The following is a 22,264-nucleotide window of genomic DNA, read 5'->3' as shown; positions in this document are numbered from 1 at the left end:
AGTCGTTTCTGAACGCTATCTTTAGTTAGCACACGTAGGCTACTGTGCATGTCCTATTGCGGTACGCTAACGTTGTAGCGTCTACTACGGATTACGGAGACATTAGTCAGCGAACATCGAGCAGCACGGGGACGTGCTGCCTCACGGTCATTGTCACTACGCACCGAGTGTTGTGTTTACAAATCGGAAATCTCAGCACTCCAAGTTAACGCAACATGACATATTTTCCACAAACCCTTAATGGCAACACCTAACAGTAAAAGACATAACATACCGACTCGTTAGAATGTACACATTTTCTATTTCACTACAGTAAAAAAAAGGATTGGTCCCCAAAAAAGTGAAATATGTTTACAAGTATATTCTTTTTAATTATAGGTAGTTTCATAGTATTTGTGCAACTCAGCACTACTGTTGGTGATTAGTCGACTAGCAAAATAATAGCTTGTGCCAGCCTTGACACGCCTGCGTCAAACATCATCGCATATTGCGTTTGCGAATGGCTGCAGCACCACACTAGCGCACAGAGAAAAACATGGTGGCGTTTAAAAAATAAATAAATAAAATAGAATCCAAAATCGGGAACTGTAAATTGAATCAAATTGGAGCTTGAGTGACTCGTTACATCCCTAATTGTGAAGATACGTTTTCACAGAAATGTGAACATTTTCTGTCATTGTCTAATTGTATCATTCCAAGAACCTGGTATAATCCAGAGGTGGTTAATAAACCTTTTATATCATCGGTCAGGGCAAGAGTTAGTATCAGATGGAGAAAGAATATGTTCAACCCTGATTGTCAGGGCAATTTCGTGGCTGTCATGTGAAAAACACTTATCTCCATTTTTTTAAATTTTCTTATTTTCACATGAATGGTGTTTCCGCGTTACAGACATCGCGTTAATGTGAGAAATACAATTTTCCAAAATTGGAGATAAATGTTTTTCACAGGACAGCGACGATTTATTATTGATGATGCAAACTAATCTTAATCCTTACCTTGCATGCTCTTCAGGGAGCTTTCTTTGTCGTTGCATATGAAACATCAAGTCTCCACCATTCACATATTCAATAACAAGAAATAACCTAGAAAATGAAAGGGAGATTTACTTGGGGAAAGGCAAGTTTATTACTGGAAAGAATGGCAACAATGTTTTTAAAAAAGGTACAGCACTTGACCTTGTTTGTAATGTCATCACTATGAACAAACAATCATGCAATTGATCAACTAATGATTTGATTCAAATGAAACTTTAAATTGAAATACCCACTGTAGTTTTTCCAGATAAATAGAGATCGCATTTTAAGATTTTTTAGAAATCGTTTTTATTCCAAATGCATTGATTGTACTGAAGCTAGACCAGGCCTACCGCCTATGTTCAGGCCATTTGTTGTCAGATATCTAACATTGGTGTATTTTGTGGATCATACAGAAATAAAGGTAAAGAAGCATTATCCTCAAGGTGACACTTTAAGTGAAAAAACATAACTGTATTAATAAAGATAATTCTTAATAGGTTCTTACCGACTTTCTGTCTGGAAACAGGAGTGGAGGCCAACTAAAAATGGATTTGTGGAGGCTTGCTCAAAAACGTGCTTCTCTGTCTGCACCCAGTCAATATCCTGGAGAGATTATGAATGAAGGCTCAATAGAGTTCCTCAGCGGTAAATCAGTCATCACTAGCTGATGATGTTTTTTGTCAATATGCAGCAGGACTTGTGGTCAAATATAACAGGATTAACTAGCACTGTGGAACCTCTTAACACTTTGTTAACGCTTGTGACCTTTTTTCAACTCCAACTCTAGTGTTAAATGTCGTATAAACCACAATTCAACAAAAATGATAATTATACACCTTCAGTTACTCACGTTCAAAGAAGCAAGACTGCACCTTCACCATACGCTGAAGGTTGACTCTTCAATCATTTTAAATCTTTACATTAACCGTGGTTAATTCTTTTCTACACTTGCATAACAGTTGAGAATGTTAAAATGCTACATAAAAATAGCCTGCAGACTTAATTATGATTGTATTATTACCCTGGAACACTTTATTTATATTTTCTGCTTCATTTTTGTTTTATTGTGAGCATTATAGCATTTCAATATTACAATTAAAGAGTTCCCTCTAAATTGTGGTAATAAAATACAAATACTGAAGTACATTATAATATGCATTAATTATTGTATCTTATGAAGTTTAGTCAGGAGTTCCACATCCATTTCTGTATCTTATCAGCTATAAAAACCTGCGTGTGTCTAGCCTGCGGCATGGTATTTCTTCTTAAACTATAAATCAACTGATGAGGTTAATGTTTTATGAGCTACAACCAAGCGTCCCTGAAATTGACCAATGCTGGAAGACAATGTTGTTATCCTTTCGGCTTTTCCCCTCAGGGGTCGCCACAGCGAATCAAGTGCACGCTCGATTCGCACAATATGGTTCATTTATGGTGCAACTGAGACCTTATGTTGTGCTTGTGATCCCAAATTCCTGGTCAAGTACTTGAGGAATTTATAATTATGCTCATTAAGCTATATAAACGTATCCCCTATTGGTAATTTCGTCTTCTTTAGTATCTTGTATTCAATTTTGTGCAAAGCTGGTTACAAACCCACTTTGATGTTAGGCATTACAGTGCTGCAGAAATTAATAATTCAACTAATGTATGTGTATAGAGGGGCATGAATAAATAAAAACAAGATGTCCAATCATACCAAGAGGCAGACATATACTACAATTCACTTTAATTGGGAAAATGTTGATATTTATTGAGGACAATTTGGAGGGGTCTTGCATCATTAAATACGTGACAGAAAACAAAGCCAACCACAGATTTTCCACTGTATTATTTTGTCTGTAATTAAAAAACAAATCCCAATTCCAATGAAGTTGATATAATGTGGGATATGTAAATAAGATTGTTTGTTTGTTTGTTTGTTTGTGTGTAGATATTAGCTCATTTTGAATTTGAAGCCTGCAACATGGTCCAAAACGATGCGACAGGTACAACAAAAAAAGGGAAAATTGCTCTAAAACACCAGTTTGGAATATTTCACAGGTGACCAGTTTAACTGGAAACAGGTGAGGTTTTGGGATTGGGCATAAAAGGAGCATCCCCGAAAGGCTCAGTTGTTCGCAAGCGAGAATGGGGCGAGATTAACCACTGTGAACAACTTCGTAAACAAATATTCCAAAAGGTTAAAGAGGAAATCAACCCAAACATATTCAAGAATATGTTCCCAGCAGGCCCACTAGTTGAAACACAGCATTCTGATTAATATTGCGTTTGTGGAATAAGAGTTAATCCACCCGTTTTTAGCCATCTCAGGCGGTGGCCATTTTGTCATTTCTGTCGACTGAAAATGACATCACAACTACCCGGGGTTCAGGTAACGACCAATCACGGCTCATCTTTAGAAAACAGGCGAGCTGTCATTGGTCATTATCTGAGCCCTGGGTAGTTGTGATGTCATTTTCACAAAATGGCGGCTAAAAACGGGTGGATTTTGCTGCTTAACTAATATTCCACAAACGCAATATTTATCAGAATGCCTTGTCTCAACTAGTGGGCTTGCATAGAACATATTCTTGAAAAAAATCTGTTTGGGTTGACTTCCTTTTTAAGAACATTTCTAAACAAACAATTGCAAGGAATCTAGGGATTTTATCATCTATAGTCCATAACATCATCAAAAGATTCAATGAATCTGGAGAAATGTCTGCATACGAGCGGCAAGGCCAAAAACCAACATTATATGCAGATACCCTTCGATCCCTCAGGCAGGACTGAATTACCGTATTTTCACAATCCTAAGGCACATTTAAAAGTCTTAAATTTGCTCCATAATGGATCCTCCTTATTACGCGGCACACCTTGTGTGTGCACCGAGTTCCAAAATCTGTACATGTTGTTGTGTGACTTTGATGAGCGCTCCGCTTGACTGACTGGGATCATTTCCTGCTGACACGCTGCTTATATAGAGGAAGTGAGTGAGGACAGCATGCGGACGTTAAAGGGGTAAGGGTGGGCGTGGAAGAGGACGCTAAAGGCACACCCCCAACAGGTAAACAGTGGCGGTATGTGCATTGTGCAAAACAACATTGAATATGGCACCTACAAAGAAACGCACTTATGAAACACCTGGCAGAAGCGTCTCTACAGTCACCATTCGACTGAGGGCAATAACGCTTGCGGAAGAAATGAAAATCGAACATTTTTAAGGAGATCTGTCTTGGTGCTTTCGTTTTAAGAAACGGCGCCATCTATCCATCCAGGCAAGGACTACTGTGGCGCAGCAACTTTCGGCGGATTACAAGGGAAAGCTGGCCATCTTCCGCTCCTACTGCAGTAAAAAGTGAAAGTAAAATAGAGGAGAAGGGCACCAGTACGGCACCGATACGCACAACCAACAGGACACGAGAAGTCGGCGTTTACTATTGTGCTTGGTTGCCGTGGTAATGGGAGAATGTAATGTTGCTCTAAAACCTCACATACAGGTTTTAGAGCAACATATGATGCCATACAATCAACGTTTTTATCAGGGACATCCATTCTTATTTCCGTAAGACATTGCCAAGCCACATTCTGCACGTTACAACAGCGTGGCTTCATAATAAAGAGTAGTGGTACTAGACTGGCCTGCCAGCAGTCCAGATTTGTCTTCCATTAAAATTGTGTGATGCATTATGAAGGACAAACTACAAACCGGACACCCCGGACTGTTGAGCAACTGTAGTTGTACATCAAGCAAGAATGGCAAAGAATTCTACCTAAAACGTGTCAACAATTAGTGTCCTCCGTTCCCAAATGCTTATTGAATGTTGTTAAAAGGAAAGATGATGTAACACAGTGGTAAACATTCCCCTGTCCCAGCGTTTTTGGAACACGTTACAGGCATCAAATTCAAAATGATTTCATATTTGAAAAAAAAAAAAAAAAAAGTTTGAACATTAAATATCTTGAATATACTGTAGGTTGAAAATAATTTACAAATCATTGCATGTTTTGCACAAACATCCCAACTTCATTGGAATTGGGGGTTGTATGTTATGTTGCATTGTATATTGCTGAATATCAGACTTTCATTACCTTAGGGTCACTTTTAGCGGATTGTTAATTGCGTAAAATTCTGCAAGTTATTTGATTGATTGTTGAGGTGCACATTTTTGGCCAAGGGATTTTTGCTTAAAATACTGTATAATGTAATACATTTATGTCTGTTCCATCAATATTGCTGGAACAAATTATGTTTTTGTTTTTTTTTGTCACCACATTTTTTAGTTTTGAGTCTTGGCCTGGAAAAAGTCTGGGAAACCTTGCTGTTTTATTCTCCAAGTGAAGTCTGGGAAACCTTGCTGTTTTATTCGCAAAGTCTGAAGGACTCCTTAGTTGGCCTGCACCGCCATCTAGTGGCTTTGTACAACATGATACACCAGTGTGGGCAATCAATAGTATTGAATATTGATGAAAAACGGCCTTTTAAAATGTATGTTTGTGTGTGTGAATATGTATCGTTCGCGGGTGGTTGGATGATGATCATTTAATGGGTCTTAACACTACCTAAAAGGCATATTTTAACCATGCAAAAACAACAGTAAGTGATGCATTATCTTTAAAATGACTGAGTATGGTGCACTGTAATTAAAAAAAAAAATTAAAAATGGTTGAACTTAAAATTTCAAGGCAACAAACTTCCATAAAATTTTAATTTTGCTGTTGTGAAAATTGGCTTTCCCGCATTTCACATTAAAGAAATACAAGTTCACAGAATTGCTGTTGTTGTAAATGTCAATTATTTATATTTTAAAGTTGTTACAACTTAAATGACTGTTTTGGTAATTTACAAATTAAATACAAGTTGTTTTATTTACAGTGTGGTCTTTTGTTGAGACAACATTTCATACTACATCAAGTTTTTAATTAACCTAACATATTGTACACCTTTTTGGACTATGAGTAGAATCGTCTTTAGTGTAAGCGTGCAGTACAAGGCTGTATGCGGTTGTAACCACTTAGGGCAATGTTATGTAATCAGTTCAGTGCAGTCAGTACAACAAAACAAGGGAATCATTGTATAGTAAAAATATAACATTAAATAAGGACTACTTCATATAATAATCCTCTTTTCCAAACCACCAAACATTGTTGATAAAAATGTACTAGCATGGTGCAAAAACAGAAATAGTCATCTAAATCCAGTCCAACAATTCTGTCGTATGGCCTCACCTCATCGTCGTGAACCAGCTCCTTCTTCACGACCTTCATGGCATAAACCTGATCATTCTTCTTTAAGCGGACCAGCAGCACCTTGGCATAACTACCACGCCCGATAACTCGGATCAGGTCGAAGTCTCCTAACCCCAGAACAAGGCCTTGAGACAGCTTGATACCATCGATTCCATCCACCACTGATTTAATGTCCTTCAGTGAAGTAGAGGGGACAAATGCAGACAGTGTACTCATACTTTCAATATACATACAGTACATCAAGTAGTTTGTATTTGGATTTCTTGCCTTTCTTGAAGACAAATACCCAAATAAAGGCTACATGTGTTAAAACAGATACTCCAGTTACTGTCAATCAAATGGTGCATAAACTCCCGTCCAAAGTATTACATCAGTGAGGCCAGTTCCTTTTTTGGCTGGCAACTTGAAAACTTTTGAATTTGACATCAAAATATGAATGAGCGGAGAGCAACAGTTCCGCTTTTATTTCCCGGTACATCTGGATCTGATACGCAACTTGAAGTCAGCCACTCAGTTATTCATTTGCCTTCTCTTAGCAGGTAAAATGCACACTATAAGTTTTAAGTCTGGAGACTGACTAGGCTAGTTCACTTGCCCACCCTCTGCTGTTTTTTTTTTTTCCTTCTGTTTTCACTACTGTGATGGGTTAAATGCAGACGACACCTTTTCGTGTATATTCACATACAGTACAATAAAAGATGATTAATCTTCACAAATACCCGAAAATAACAGCTGGACTTATCTGAAAATATCATGCCTATACATGTTCTCAAATCGACGCCACATCTCCTTGGACCACAACAAAAGTAAAGGAATTGACCTTAGTGTTACAGTACCTTCAAAGAGGGGTCAAAATATATTATAGCACATCCCTTACCTCCACATGTGTCTCTTCGATATTGTCGACTGTACAGTTGTGTGGTAAGTACAATCCTGCAATGACAAATACACACATGAACAATACTTTTTGCAGCTGGTTATGCATGACACTGGTTGCACAATTACAGGGAGTCCTTAGTCACGACTGAGTTTCATATCTATGACGGTGTAAATTTGTGGAAAAACAAGTCCGACAGTAACCGAGTGGGGCCTCTTGTGCCGCATGACAACGTATTCTTACGCCACTGTGCAAATTTAGCTCATTGTGCAGTATTCGTAACCTCATATGTTGGTAGCACACAAAAAACGGAGGCCCACATGTACACTGAAATGTATTTTTTTCAAATCTGTTTTCGGCCCAGCAGAGGGAGATGGAATACAGGAAGCCACAGCATAGACTGAACTAGGTCAACGCACAGGGGCTCGAATAACAGGAGCCCCACAAAAAGATGACTACATTAGTTCACTAGGTCCTCAATTTCATTCTAAATCCTGGTGTGGTATGCACTGTAATCTCAGTCACAACACTCTTTTTTTTCCCCCTTTCTTTAAATGTAACTACGCCGTCTGTTCCTTTGAAAATAATACTAACGAATGACAGTAGTTCAGTTTCATTTACAAACGTCTTACTTCCACCTCTGTCCTCCGTGTCATCTAGTGGAAGGTCCACCTCTTCACTCTTCGCATCTGAAGGGGGCTCCTGAGATGGCATAGCTGGATCCTGAACCAAAAAATGAAAAATGTTGTCTAAATATTTTCCAACACTGTCCTTCAAATATGTATACAAACATCGCCTCATGTTTTTACACCGCCAGTGTAGAAGTGTATGGAAAAGCATTTGGAAGAGGCAAAAGCAATGAGGAAAGAAAATTAAAAAAGTTTTGCATTCAAAGAGGTGCTCGCAACAGTCTACAGAGAGGCTGCTCCAATGTGGGGTTTTCTCTGGAAGTGCAATGAATCTTTAAATTTAATCAGAGTCACTTAAGAAGTCACTTATCGGAGACAGAAGATAAAGACATCAAGCAGTAGTGATCAAGAACTTAGTAGGAAAGTAAACAGAGTGACATTGATTTCCTTGTCAAGAATTTCCTCAAATGCTCATTTGAAATCAGTTTTGCTCTGGAAGCATTGGGAACAGGAAGTCTTTGTCACAAGTTGGGTAAATTCTACACCAGGGACATTTCTGAACGCAACAAAAAAGCCAGTGGATATCATTACGTCACATGAAAAAACAAGGATCATATAAAGCACAATTGAGAAGTCGAGTGGCCGTCAAAGGAAGTTGCTGACTTCCAAAGGCGCAAAGCTTTTTGAAGATGTTGAAACAGTTTCACCTGCTGTTATGTCATCCATATGGCTTACTGTCATATTAAATAGTCATATTTTGAGGAATTAATGATGATCATACCATGAAAAAGTTGAATTCATGTTATGCATTTACATATCAAATGAAGTGGTAGAATGGAATGTTAGGATTTCACTGTGGAATTTTGTTTTTTAATGCTATATTACTCGCCCTCAGATTGGCCTTGTGGCTAATTCAGGGTGTTACCCCGCCTCTCGCCCAAAATCAGCTGGTAGGCTCCAGCTCACGCACAACCCTAGTGGGGATAAGCAGTAGAGGAAAAAGGATGGATGGATTGATGGCTTATTTGTTTTCAATATGTCCCTAATACAGGATTAATACATGAAAAAAACTTCCACTGCTAGCAGTTATGCAACAAACCGAATGTTGCATGAACTGTACAATCGTTGTGAATAAATCCGCAACTAACAAGGGACTGACTCACCATAAGCCTTTGGCAGGTCTGAGGGATGAGTCTGTGACAGCGCTTATGGACCAGCAGTTTGCAGTTGATACACTTGTAGCCTTGCCCGCCAAGCCCCCATATCCTTTCACTGCAGAAGCCACAGTAGGCTTTCTGAGGGGTCACACACAGGGCAAAATGCAGTGGAAAATTAGCCTTCCAATCTACAACAACAGGGTAATAAGACCGCCAAACATTTATTTGTATTACTTTGACAGTATACATAATTACCAAGTATGAAACTGAAAATAAACTAATATTGATTTACTGTATAGAGAGACTGTATAGAGTGGACACCCGTGCTGTATAAAAAAATCGAGAGTTTTGTTCTAAAAGGCAAATGGATCAATTATTCATCACAGTATTTCTGTTCCCAAAAGAGAGCTGTAATGTAAAAAAAAAAAAAAAAGCATAAACATATCAAAAATTTAAGATCACAATTTGCATCATTTCAAAGATCTCAAGTGTGGTGATAACACGAATATTGAATATTGCACAGCGTGGTGATCGGTGAAATAAAAACACAATGCGGCACATGTCATCGCTTCTGTGGGACCGCAAGGTACACAACACTGTTTTATTTTTTCCTTACTCGGCCGCGTGTCAGGAGTGCGGCACCTGTGCGTGACATGGTACAGGTTAAGTACGTTCTCGACGCCGTTTGGCTGACTTGGACCGACCGGGACCAAGTGGGTCGATTAAATATGCAGACGGGAACTCGGTGGTGGTTAGGCGATGCCCAGCTCTGCTGATTAATATTGCGTTTGTGGGATATGAGCTAAAGCAAAATCAATCTGTTTTTAGCCATATCATTGGGTGGCCATTTTGTCATTTCAGTCAACTGAAAATGACATCACAACTACTCAGGGCTCAGGTAACGACCAATCTTGACTCACCTGTTTTCTGAAGCTGAGCCATGATTGGCTTTTACCTGAGCAACTGTGATGTAATTTTCAGTCGACGGCAAGCGGCAAAATGGCCGCCCCGTGAGATGGACAAAAACGGATAGATTTTACTCATATTCCACACACGCAGTATTAATCAGAATACCGTGTTTAGACTGGTGGAGGCCCATAGAACATATTGTAATTCCCTTTAAAGCGGAAGTCAACCCAAACATATTTTTTTCAAGAATATGTTGCCAGAAGGCCCACTAGTTGAAACACGGCATTCTGCTTAATTTTACGTTTGTGGAATATACGTTAAGCAGCAAAATGCACTCGTTTTGAGCCATCTCTGGGGGCGGACATTTTGTCTTCTGTCGACTGAAAAATGACATCACAATCCTCACAAGGACCAATCACGGCTGACCGGTTGTCTGAATCTGAGCAGTGATTGGTCGTTGTGAGCAGTTGTGATGTCATTTTTCAGTCGACAGAAGACAAAATGGCCGCCCCCTGAGATAGCTAAAAACGGGTGGACTAGCTCTTATTCCACAAAGCAATATTTATCAGAATGCCCTGTTTCAAATAGACGGCTTGCATAGAACATATTCTTGAAAAAAAAATGTTTGCGTTGACTTCCTCTCTAAGGCAAGTACAAATATACTGTACAGGACATTGAGGCAAAGATGACCCTACTCCCTTTATGGAATTACAGCAAAACGTCTTTTGAGTGCTGAGCTATAATCTTGGCACAAACAGGATTACATCACTGTGTATTAGGTCATCGAGCAGACAGAAGACTTCAAATGACATTATGGTGAGGTGAGGTGGAGTATGGAGCTCAGAGAAACTAAACAAACTCAAAGTAGGACACCTTGAAATATGCATCAATTTTCAGATACAGTAGCGTCGCAAGAGTAGCGATTTGATTAAATGTCATCTACAATACAAAACCAGTATTATATGGCAGAATGTGCAGTTGGCCACACTGAGAACAGTTATTTAAAGATGCACAGGAAATTAGGATTGCAGAATTAAAATTAAACTTAAATGGTGTTCTGTAGCAATTTGTACGCAATTGTAAAGTTATGTAGAGGTTTTCTTTTTTTTCTTACTAAAAAACATTTTTTTCACGAGTATTACGTTACTCAAATTTGTATTTTTCCACAGAATGAAATAATCATCCTGCTACGATTTAACAGAGAAAAAAACCACATCTAAACTGCAGGATAGAATGAGCCTAGGGCTGACAAATTGACCTATACAGCTAAAGAGTAAAACACACCATTTCAACAAAATTCAACAACATTTTTGTTGAAAAATATAACAAGTAGGAGCATGTCAACATGTGCCATGTGTGTCATCTTCCACACCGTTTATCCTAAACAACAGGGGTCTTCAATCCTGTTCCCCGAGGGCCTGTGTCCTACCTGTTTTCCATCTGCCCCTGCTGCAACACACACCTGATGCAAATTATTAGGATCGTTATCCAGCTCCTGCAGACCTTTGGTGAATATCCGTAGCAGGGAGAGATGCAAAACAGGCAGGACACCGGCCGTCGAGGAACAGGATTGAAGACCCCTGCTACACAGGGTCGCGGGGGGGTGCCGGAGCCTAGCCCAGCTGACTACGGGCGAAAGGCAGACTACAGTGGGAGTGGGAACCTATCCCATGCTGCCCGCACTCAACTCAGGCGGGTGTACCTCTACACCATCAGCGACCCTTGCATGTCAACATGTGAAAGCAATTAACCAGTGTTTCTTCATTTTTGCCAAGGTGATTACTACTACGTGTAATGAACACCATATCCAGAGTATGTTCCGTTTTCATAGTAACAGCGTTACCATTGAACATACACCAAAGGAACAATCAAGGACGTGCTGTATGTGTGTGAGAGCAACTTGCCGTGTTAAAGCGTTTGGCCTGGAAGAGGTGCCCCTTGACCTGGTAGAGTTTCCTCCATCGTCTGGCTCCTCGACGATAGATTGATTCTGGAGGAAGGAGGACAAAGTTGAAGAGGTGCAAGATGATGCCAACGTGGAGAAATGTGAGGGCTGAAGTACGAGTATGAGGTGAGTCTTTTTTTTTTTTTTAAACCTCCTCCACGTCAGAGGAGGTTCTCAAAAGTGTCTCCATTGTAACCGCACAGCCCTGAAAAAGTGTGATGGATAAGCGACCACACAGGGCAGAGCCCTGCTGTTTGGGGGTAGAACTGGCAAATGGAAAAGTGGATTTAGTATACAGTATACTGGTTCCCGGCCACCGGTCCACAGCCCAGTACCAGTCCGCGGGCCATTTGGTACCAGCTCACATAGAGAGATTTGATTTTTATTTTCCTTATTTTTTTTTGTAGCAGATCATATACAGTACATTGACAAATGGTTGCCGGTCCACGAATAATCAGTACTACCAACCGGCCTCTGGTGGATACAAAAGTCTGGGGACCACAAATACACTGCATTGTTTATTTAAAAAAAAAAAAAGAAAAGAAAAAAAAGTCACATCTCTACAAAGTTCCATTTCCGTATTGATTCAAACATTAAATGGATGAAGTTTTACAGTATATTGCAGACTATTGGTGTTACTGGATAAAACCAAAACAACATGAGGTGACCTGGTTGGTTAAACCGCATAACCTTGACATTCACACAAATTATTTAAAAGCTGCTTTCCACATGCCACTCACTACTAATGGATTCCAGTCTGGTTGGCTATTCTGCTGATGCCTGAGTCCATCCTCCTCCACTTAATCTTTTTTTTTCAGTCTATGATGTTATCGCAACCGGCATAAACTTATTGTCACCTACCGAGCACTGTAATTTATAACGTTCTTCCTTAAACTTGTAAAAATGATCACATAAAAAAATGAAATGAAATTTCCAGACTGTATATTCACGAAGTCACTAAAGAACATGTTATCAATTCAACAGACACGTATATACAGCATATTTCAGTTTTAAGGGGATTCCTATTTGCTACTGACATCATCCAAAGAAGGAAAGGGAACAAGAAATGCCGTCTATGAGCTGATGACCTGTTACGGCGTCACCGTCCTGAGAGCAAGAGCCTATTGTCCAAAGAGAGTGAGAATGCCACAGAATGAAAGAAGTCAGATGAAATGGGAACAAAATACTACACCTCCAGATGCAAGGGTCAACGCAAAAGGCCCTGTCATATTTTCTCCAGAGACTTCCAAGAAGACACAGCCGCTGCAATTTCAGTACAGTCCAGCCGTTTATGGGGGGAGTGCCATGGCATGAAAGGAGGGCGGTACTGCCACTACTACTCTCCATAACAGGACATTTACAAGGGCTTGACCCATTTCCAGAAATTGTTTCTCTCGTTCACAAACACACGAACCCCTCCCTGATAATGATAATTATATGGGAGGGGCAGGGTGGGGGGGTGGGGGGGTGAAGAAAGACAGGAAATACACAATTTTCTGTTATTGAGGAGAAGAAGGCAGCCAGTTTGCTTTAGTCTGTGTGAGGACAGAGTGTGATACTAGCGCAATACCTGTAGTGAATTACACATGAGTTATTTCTGAACTCTCTCTGTCCTTGCTACCAGATTCCAAGGGCAATTGAGTGTGGTTCTTGGGGAAGAGGAGGTGGTGTGTGGAGGGGGATTGCTCAAGGGCACCTAAACAGTAGTCAGGAAGCATATTAATCTCTCTCTCCAACAGCTACTGGTCTTTTTGTTTTGTCTACGGTGGGACATGAACTGTGACTCTCTAGGTCTGGATAAATGTGTGAAACACTAATTGATTCAAACCATTTGAGTCACAATGGCATAAATGGAAATGTCCACCACACAGAATCACAATGGCGCCACATGTTTGTTCATCGTAGTGTTCGTTTTATCTGAATTGCTAATTGGGCTCATGCCCTAGACACCTGCAAAACATTCCAACAATAGCCAATGTCTAGCTAACTAACGAAGAAAAAACAAAAAACAAAACACAAATACAGCGCTCTATGTTTCCTTCCTGAAAGATGGCATTCAATTGCAAAATTGCAAATCTGATGGCAAGATAATACATGCTAAGTATAAACTAAGATTTTATTTAAAGAGGAAGTCAACGCGAACATTTTTTTTTTCAAGAATATGCTCTATGCAAGCCCACCAGTTGAAACAGGGCATTCCGATAAATATTGCGTTTGTGGAATAACAGTTAATCCACTCGTTTTTAGCCATCTCCGGGGGCAGCCATTTTGTCTTCTGTCAGGTAACGACTGATTGATCGTTACCTGAGCCCTGAGTAGTTGTGATGTCATTTTCAGTGGACAGAAATGATAAAATGGCCACCCCTAGAGATGGCGAAAAACGAGTGCATTTTGCTGCTTAACTTATATTCCGCAAGCGCAAAATTAATGAGAATGCCGCGTTTCAACTAGTGGGCCTGCTGGGAATATATTCTTGAAAAAAATATGTTTGGGTTGATTTCCCCTTTAACTTTTATACTGTAGGCACAACCAGAGATTGTGTCTGTATCAAAATCTGCATTACTTTGTGTTTAGTGGTTAGTTAATGCAAAAAGGCAAATTGCCTGTAACTAGTTAATTAATATGCATTTCACTTGTATTGGTGATATATTGTATTGCAAATGCTTTGTTAGGCCCCCTGTGTGTGCAAGTGTAAGTGTGCGGGTGGGGGTGTATGTGTGTGCGTGTGTGTGTGTGTGCGAGGTCATTGATCAGTCTGGCCCTGCTGGAGTTGCCACAGGGATGAATCAACTGTTTCCATTTCAGCTCATCATCTAATAGAAAACACGTGTACACATTCGTTAAAAGCAGTGTCATCAATGTCCACAGCCTCTGGTGACTTCCACCACCATATCTCCCTGGTGTTAAATGGCGCTCAACCAAGCAGCAGCCACTAAACCAAAAATCCGCAGGAGCCCCCCTTTATATTATACCCACATCTTACAGAATACAGCATCTTATTGTTATCGATTAACTTTGAAAGTTTTGGCTTTAGGAATGAAAAAAAAAAAAACAGGCAGTGATACAAATTACTATAGCATAATATGTTTCCATTTACAAAAGTTTACCAAAATGCTAAGTCTGGTTGGAATGGCCACTTCAACCTGAGCAGAACATACCAAGAATTTTGAAAATCACAAGTGGCGTTCCAGAGAAATGGAAGCACTCTGTGTTGGAAAAAATGGCCGTTTTAAGGAAGGCTTTTGTGTGATATCGCCAATAGAAAATCTGGCCAAAAAACACCTTTAAGTTAGAGCAAAATGTTTCACCTTCTACTTAGGGAACCCACTTCTCTGATTGGCTGACAAGTTTCAGTTAAAACTATCCAACAATTTCTCGCGTAGGCCAAAATTCTGAGACTCAACAAGTCAAAATTACAGTGATGTTTCAAACGCTGACACCATGCCTAAAAACTGAAAACGTTTAAGCAATCATTCCATGGTTTTAAGAAAATCCCATAAAGGTGGCAACCACTTGTAACGTTGCTAAAATCTGAATGATCCTCAAATGAACTCCTTTCCCACTCTGACTAAATAATGAATGATGTCATCACTGGACAATTAGTAGCATCTCCTTTCAAGATGCCCAGACACACAAACCCCATGGCCATAAATCTTGGCTCCACTCTCACCCCACATTCCCTAACGTTGACTTTTGACTCCTAAGATAAAGCTATGTGCACCTCACTCTCTTCCCTCACCTCCTTCATTACTTCTTTCATTCCCTGCCAGGCTCCCTCACGTTATCATCCTCAACATGCATATTACATTACGTAGAGCATCCATATATACAGACAGCAAACAAGAGGGACTTCCTGTACATTCCTCCACTGCAGTTGCACCATATCGCACACAAGATGGCATAATAGGTTCAGAAAATGTGACAATGTCAAGGCATTTCCCCCAAACTCAACTTTGATGTCTATTTTTAGACTCACGGCTGCATCCATTGATTGGTGCATATCCTGTTAGGCGGATAGACACGCTCTGTCGTGACGCAGCTCCGGACACATACATTTGGCTTTTTTTTCCCTGTAAACATCGACAATACTACTGCTGCAAACCTTTGGTATGGTAATAGTCAAACAAAACACATCAATCCTCCTTCTCACATTTAGATTGTGACTTAAAAGTAAATTATCCATACTCTACTCTGTGCCGGCCTGATATAATGACAACTGGCGATGACGGATTCCTGGTCAATCACCTTGCGAATGATGGACGTTCACTGACGTGGCAAAACATTGTTTTAGTCTTTATTGGTGCGACCAAAACACTGTATACTGTTTTTTTTTTTTTAAAGCACAAAAACCTATTCTCAGTGAAACATTTGTCATATTTGAGAAACATTGAAGAAACTCTGAACCAACCCTTATACTCCAAACTGAACGTATTCCTTCATACAGGTTTTGCTTATTTTATGACGGGCACATGCAGAGCTACACTCTCTCCGCCAAACATATCCTTGGAGACATTTCTGTCTATTTGCCTTGCAAGCGTTACAACACCGGGGAGGTTGAGAAAGCATTTTCTGCATTCCTTTACAGTGACGTTGTGAAGGCTGTTTTCTAGGTTGGACCAATAGCATTATCACTTTAACCTTTAACCTTTTTTTCCTTTATCGTCACTAACAGGAACTGACTCTGAAGCCAAGCTAGTGGAAGCGGTATAGACCTTTCACTCTGAATCAACACTATGACTAAAGGCAGCATTATACATTGCGATAAGATTTTTTTCAAAGACTTCTCCAGTGAGGAAAAATGGAGAGAATGGGCGTCAATGCACTCCCTGGACATAGTTCCGGCAAAGAATCTCATTGAAAACACACATTCTGCCAGGACCCCGCAGAGAAAGCACATCTGTATGTAAGGCTTCAAGGTCTAAATGAAATTATTTGACTACAAAATACCCGAAGAGTTCAGAATAGAGAAATCTAGATTATTATTCAAGGTGATGTTTTAAGGTTGAAATAAACATTTTAGGTTAGGTATTATGACGAATAAAAATTCTGAATAAGGGCAGTGGAGTTAATATACTAAAGAATGTAAGTTAACATTTTCTTGAAAATAATTGCCCATGTGACGATGTCTGTTTGATTGCAAAATCCATTGCTATGCCTTAGCAGTGACAGGAAGGAGAGAGCTATTCACTGGAAGAGCTTCAAATTGTAGACACAGTAAGCTCATAAACTGCTCCCAGAGAGGCTGCCACATCATGGTCAGATGTGTCAGAGGGAAAAAGGAAGGCCTGTGAGATAAATGAACTGCAATCCATGAAGCTGAACACAGCGGAGAATTGCATAATAGAGACTGTCTTTACATGAAATGATCTTGCTCTAAAAGCTCTCTACTTGCCAAAGTCAGCTCTTAAGTACTGTATATTGTTTCTTTACCAGGCCACAGATATGACCCAAATTCAAACAGGATAACACACCGGCCCTTTGACTTAAGGCTTTAGTTCCAACCCAGTTAGTTAAAATAGAAAAGGAGGTGAAGGCACTTGAACACTGGTTCAACATTAGGGCCAATTACAATGCACAGATTCAAACACTCACACAGCCGGCTGACAACAACTCATTTCCACTGTGTGACAGCTGTGTATAAATAGATATAACACTCAATTTACACAATCTGAATCCAAATGTGCAACATCATCAATGCCTTTGTATAAATTGTACTCATTACTTGGGCCAATCAAAATCCATTAAGACCCAAGAAGAACATAAAAGATCTTGCTTATTTGGTTTTGTTGGCTAATACTTTTGATACATAAAGCATCCCCCCCCCAAAACATGACCGATAATTTTCAATAGCGACCTATATAACCCAATATAGCGTTTTTCCTTAAACTTGCATGAAATTAATGGTAAGTTTACACTATCTTTTGTTCACAAAACACATATTTTGTATAGAACAAACAGTAAAATGAATTTAAATAAATAAGAATAAATACATCAAATGAAACAAATAGTCCAGTGGCCAGAAAAAGTCCCTATAAAAATATGTGGTTGCACAAGAAAGCATTACCACGAATCTTATAAATATGCATACATTTAAAGATATTACATCTTAATGAGTATCTGTCGGACATGTATGTCATTAGTTCCTGATCGTAAAGCCTTGAAATAAGGCCGGGTATGAACCCGATACAGTTACCTGGTATGGGTACTCGTCCATCCCTACTACCAATAATTTATTTCTTTTTTCAGGAATCCTCACCGTTTGCAGTTTAAATACTTGTTTGAAGGTTCATTTTTCATAAAAAGTTGTATTCAAACCTGTCCTCTTCCTGTCAGCCATTTTGGAAACGGTGTCATTGTTGGATGCCTGCCAGAAACAGAGAGGTGTGATTGAATTTCTGGGGGAAAAGCCGTGGATGTGCTGCAAAAACCGTGAAAGAGAAAGGCTTTGCAAAGGTGAGTGCCAGGTGGCTTCCCGAGTCACCTCACAGATGCATGCCATTTTGAAGCTTGTTTAGAGCTCCTTCAGTGCCACAAAGGTGATGAATCTTTTTTCAAGTGTATAGTGACTAGGGATGAGACACTTTGACAATTTCCATCGCTTTGAGCCTGAGTCCAAATGCCCATCCAAGGAAGAAAGCAAGACATCCAATCACAGCTCTCTGTTTTTGACAGGCATCCAAGAAGGATATTATTCCCAAAATAGCTGACGGATTTAAACACATCTTTTTTTTAATTATCAAATAAACCTTCAAACAAGTATTTAAACTATGAACTGTGGAAATTTCAGTTGAAGGAGAAAAATTCACTTATTAGTAGGTTAAATTAAATTGATCACATTATTTTTTGACTGCCCCCTATAATTTTATTCTGCTCCACAAGACAGTAGTTTAATCACAAAAATAAAAGTAAAGCAATATGCCAATGTTAGTTCTAAATACGATTAGTCTTCATGTGTGTCTGACTGCTTCATTGACAGTCATGCACTGTTCACTGTTACAACAGCCAAACAGCAGGCCATAGCTTGTTGCCAAGCAACAGTACACTGCTTCACAATGCAAAAATTGCCTCAAAAAGCAATTAAAAAAAAAAAAAAAACACACACCATTATGTCCCATTCAATATCCAACTTTATACTAGACTATTATTGTTTGACTTCAAGGTAATCAACTTTCAAGCACAATAGTGGACATCACGATCACTGGTTCTTCAATGTGATATATATATATACAGGTACATTCACTAAAAGGTCATTTGTTCGTGTTCCACTTGCGGGAACAAAACTTTCATTCAAAGATTAAGCAAGAAAGGTGTCACTACACAACATCAAACATAAAAAAAAAAATCCTTGCAATTCTTATTTGCTCAAGCAGACATAAGTCCTTCAAGCATATACACTTCAAATAGACAATTCTTCACTATCAATTGCTGTTGAACCTGACAACTAAATGGGAATCCGTCTTGAAAATTGATGGACTCCTCGGTGCGCAACAAATAGGATGTCCTTTCGCTGTGGAAGTCAAACTGAGTTAAAAATGATGCCGCTGCTTTGAGCAATTCTCTCTTTGCATGTCGGGCTCTACGCTGTAAACAAATCATCTGCATGGCAACTGAATCATCCAAGCTATTACAGCCGTAGTGGGTAGTCAATTGAGTGGCATAGCATCAGAGGGCGCATCAACATTGCTTGAGTGCTGGGGGTGTGGATGTTTGCAGAGAATGGATGCCAGTTAAAAAAAATGCACACAAACCGGTTGAATGTAAAAAGATGCTGACTACAAAGTCATCGGGGCAAAAAAAAAAAAAAAAAAAGTTAAATAAAATGTAAATCTTCCAGGAGTTGTTTCCTACTTTTTGATAAATGAATGGATCAGATTATGAACTGGTTGTGCTTGTGTGATATAGGACAGTTAAAGGGCAGCTTTAAAACAAAACAAAACAAAACAAACAAAAACCAGTGTTGTCATACTGTGCCTCTGTCATTTCCAATAGGTTTATTCTCGTGAATACACAAAGCACAGAGTGTCAGGGGTAGAACAATGGCGCTCTGCTGTGCCACAGTCAAAGCTTCAATAACAAAACCACTATTGACAGATTCAACTCTGTGGTGAAAGCTTTCCAGGTGGCCAAATAGTCTGAGGCTGAAGTTAGACAGTTGCCATCGCTGTTCACCAATCTTGACAGAAAATGACACAAATTCTAGTGACGATGTGGAGAATTCACAAAGAAAGACAATCCAACCTGAATATATGGGGCTACGTGGGGTTTTGTAATACAGAATACATGTCCAGTTCATTCAAATAATGAATAAATTGGAGCAAAAAGTTGACTTTGTAGAAGCAGTTGAGCAACCTCTGAGGCATTCCTGCCTCAGTGCCAGAGCTCTGAAGACAGATGAATACTTTCTTTAAGAACCCTACAATGGTGCGATTATCAAGCTTATACTGTAACTTTCTCATTTTGTGAGGAGGCGGAAACCACAAAAGATAAAGAAGAGCACATTTAATGAAGTGACGCTCCAAGTATGCAATTAACGCTTGCGATGCAATTCGTGGTACTATTTTTATAACTTCATAAATGGAACCTACGTGAGTAGGAAAATGCTTCTCAAAGTGCATCATAAGGAAGACGCTAATCCACTGCTGCCCATATGTAGACCAAGAATACAGCTTTGTTGATTTTTAAAGTTGTAATAAACATAGCAGATGCTTGTTTGACAAATGGTATTTGTTTTGTTTTTTTTACTATTTCTGATCATTGTTTTCTGTCAGTGCACTGTTTTAGTCAGTGATGTCTGAATAATCTAATATAGACTGCTGATTACTTGCTTCTGTTGTTTAGCTAGGCTATTGGTGCCGCTTTGTTTTGGATCATTGTTGTTTTGTTTTACAACGGGTGTGCTATACCAAGAATAATTGGTGTGAATTAGAGGTGCAACAATTAATCAACAACCAAACAATTATCAAATTAATCTATAATTATTTTTCATAATTGATCCATTGTTAAGATCCTCTTTCTGATTTAAAATTGTCCAAATTGTCAGGATTTCAGCTTTAACATTGAATATTCTCCCGTTTCTGTAGTGCTGCATGAAAGCAGACTTGCGTTGAATCAAAATAAAACATTTGCTTTTACTTCAGGAAACAATGATCAACATTTTTGCCTATTTTCCAACACCAAACCAGTAACTGAATCATACTTAATTTAGTTAATGCATTTTATGCATTGTCCATTTGAAATAGTGTCCCGTTTTTTTAATAAAGGGATAGAAATATTACTTTTTTTTATCGTCGATTAATTGACCAAATAATCATCAGAGTAATCGATTATTAAAATAGTAGTTGCAGCGCTAGAGTGAATAGAATTGGTTCAAATCATACTGATTTAGTTAGGTTGATATAGGACTAAATGAGTAATTAGGAATGGTAAAAGGTTATTGTCGTATACCGCATGGTTCATTTTTTCAAAACTTTATAGTACTGTAAAAACAATTGCGGAGAGAAAAATACCATGTAACCAGATAGTATTCCCTCTCAAATGTTGTAGTATTCCTTCCCTTTTAAATGTTGTGTAGCAATATTTCAAACTACTGAGTTACACCTCCACCATCGTCATAATCGTCACTATCAGTAGCGGTGAGGCAAACACGTGGGTGTGCTGCAGTGCAGCGGGGACGACTGACACCTTACAAAAGCACTCTTGCTATTTCTGGAGCTGGAGAGTCTTGTAAGTCGAGGTGCGTTAAGTGTTATGGGTGTGGAGACTGAGCGCATGTTCATCAGGTCTCATTAGTGGTGAGCACAAATGACGGCTGACATGCAGCTTTTTAATTGCCGCCTACCTGCCAGCCCATTTTTAAGTAGAGCAATCAAGACCGGTGAGGGAATTAGACTGCGACATCTAATTTCTGGAAATGATTTTCTGCTGCTTACACCAAGGAAATGAATTCTTCTGAGTTGTGCATATGCGCGTTTGATGCAGAAATCTGTGATTCATCAATATCTCGGTTACTTGAATTTGTGCGAACAAATTTAGAAGCTCCTCAGGTCATGCGAATGAGTTGGCCAAATGTCCTAAATAACCGTAAACTGCACACTCATATCACTTTCACCCTCATTCCATTCAATCCCTCGTACAGCAGGAGCGTGGTGGACATTCGGAAATTTGGGATGATCCCCGTACGGCCGGTCCATTCCAAATCGACATGGAGCAGCATTTTTTTTTTTTTCCTAATATGCCCTAATTTCTCCGATATCGTTTCCAATACACACAGCCATCTTTTGGCAAAACATAATTACAGACTACTGTTCTGGTAGCATGCGTGCACAACAAGTGCCGAGGAAAAATCCTCAAACAACAAGTAGTATGTTTATATATGCATTGGTCATCCACAACTCTTGCTATTAGGTAACATTGATGCTCGGCGACATCCATTTACCGGTGCACATCTCTGCACCAATCATGTCATCCCTGTCAACTCAGAAACGGGCACGCCACCA

General features: G+C 39.4%; 1 protein-coding gene across 1 annotated transcript in view; it reads right to left on the bottom strand.

Annotated features, from left to right (window-relative positions):
* Positions 1 to 22,264, bottom strand: part of LOC147153122 (protein kinase C zeta type-like) — a 64,357-nt gene that overhangs the window by 29,833 nt on the left and 12,260 nt on the right. The window contains exons 5-11 of the mRNA XM_086024561.1: positions 11,728 to 11,813; positions 8,921 to 9,052; positions 7,761 to 7,851; positions 7,129 to 7,184; positions 6,231 to 6,425; positions 1,525 to 1,622; positions 999 to 1,085 (exon numbers count right to left, since the gene is read on the bottom strand). Coding sequence (XP_085880687.1) covers positions 999 to 1,085; positions 1,525 to 1,622; positions 6,231 to 6,425; positions 7,129 to 7,184; positions 7,761 to 7,851; positions 8,921 to 9,052; positions 11,728 to 11,813 — 745 coding nt within the window. The remainder of the gene's footprint in view (positions 1 to 998; positions 1,086 to 1,524; positions 1,623 to 6,230; positions 6,426 to 7,128; positions 7,185 to 7,760; positions 7,852 to 8,920; positions 9,053 to 11,727; positions 11,814 to 22,264) is intronic.

This window comes from Filicampus tigris, chromosome 1, assembly GCF_054856515.1.
Source record: "Filicampus tigris isolate MCC_2025a chromosome 1, RoL_Ftig_1.0, whole genome shotgun sequence".
NCBI classification, from domain to species: Eukaryota; Metazoa; Chordata; class Actinopteri; order Syngnathiformes; family Syngnathidae; genus Filicampus; species Filicampus tigris.
The sequence above is the reverse complement of the archived record's forward strand: the minus strand, read 5'-3'. Positions and strand labels throughout refer to the sequence as shown.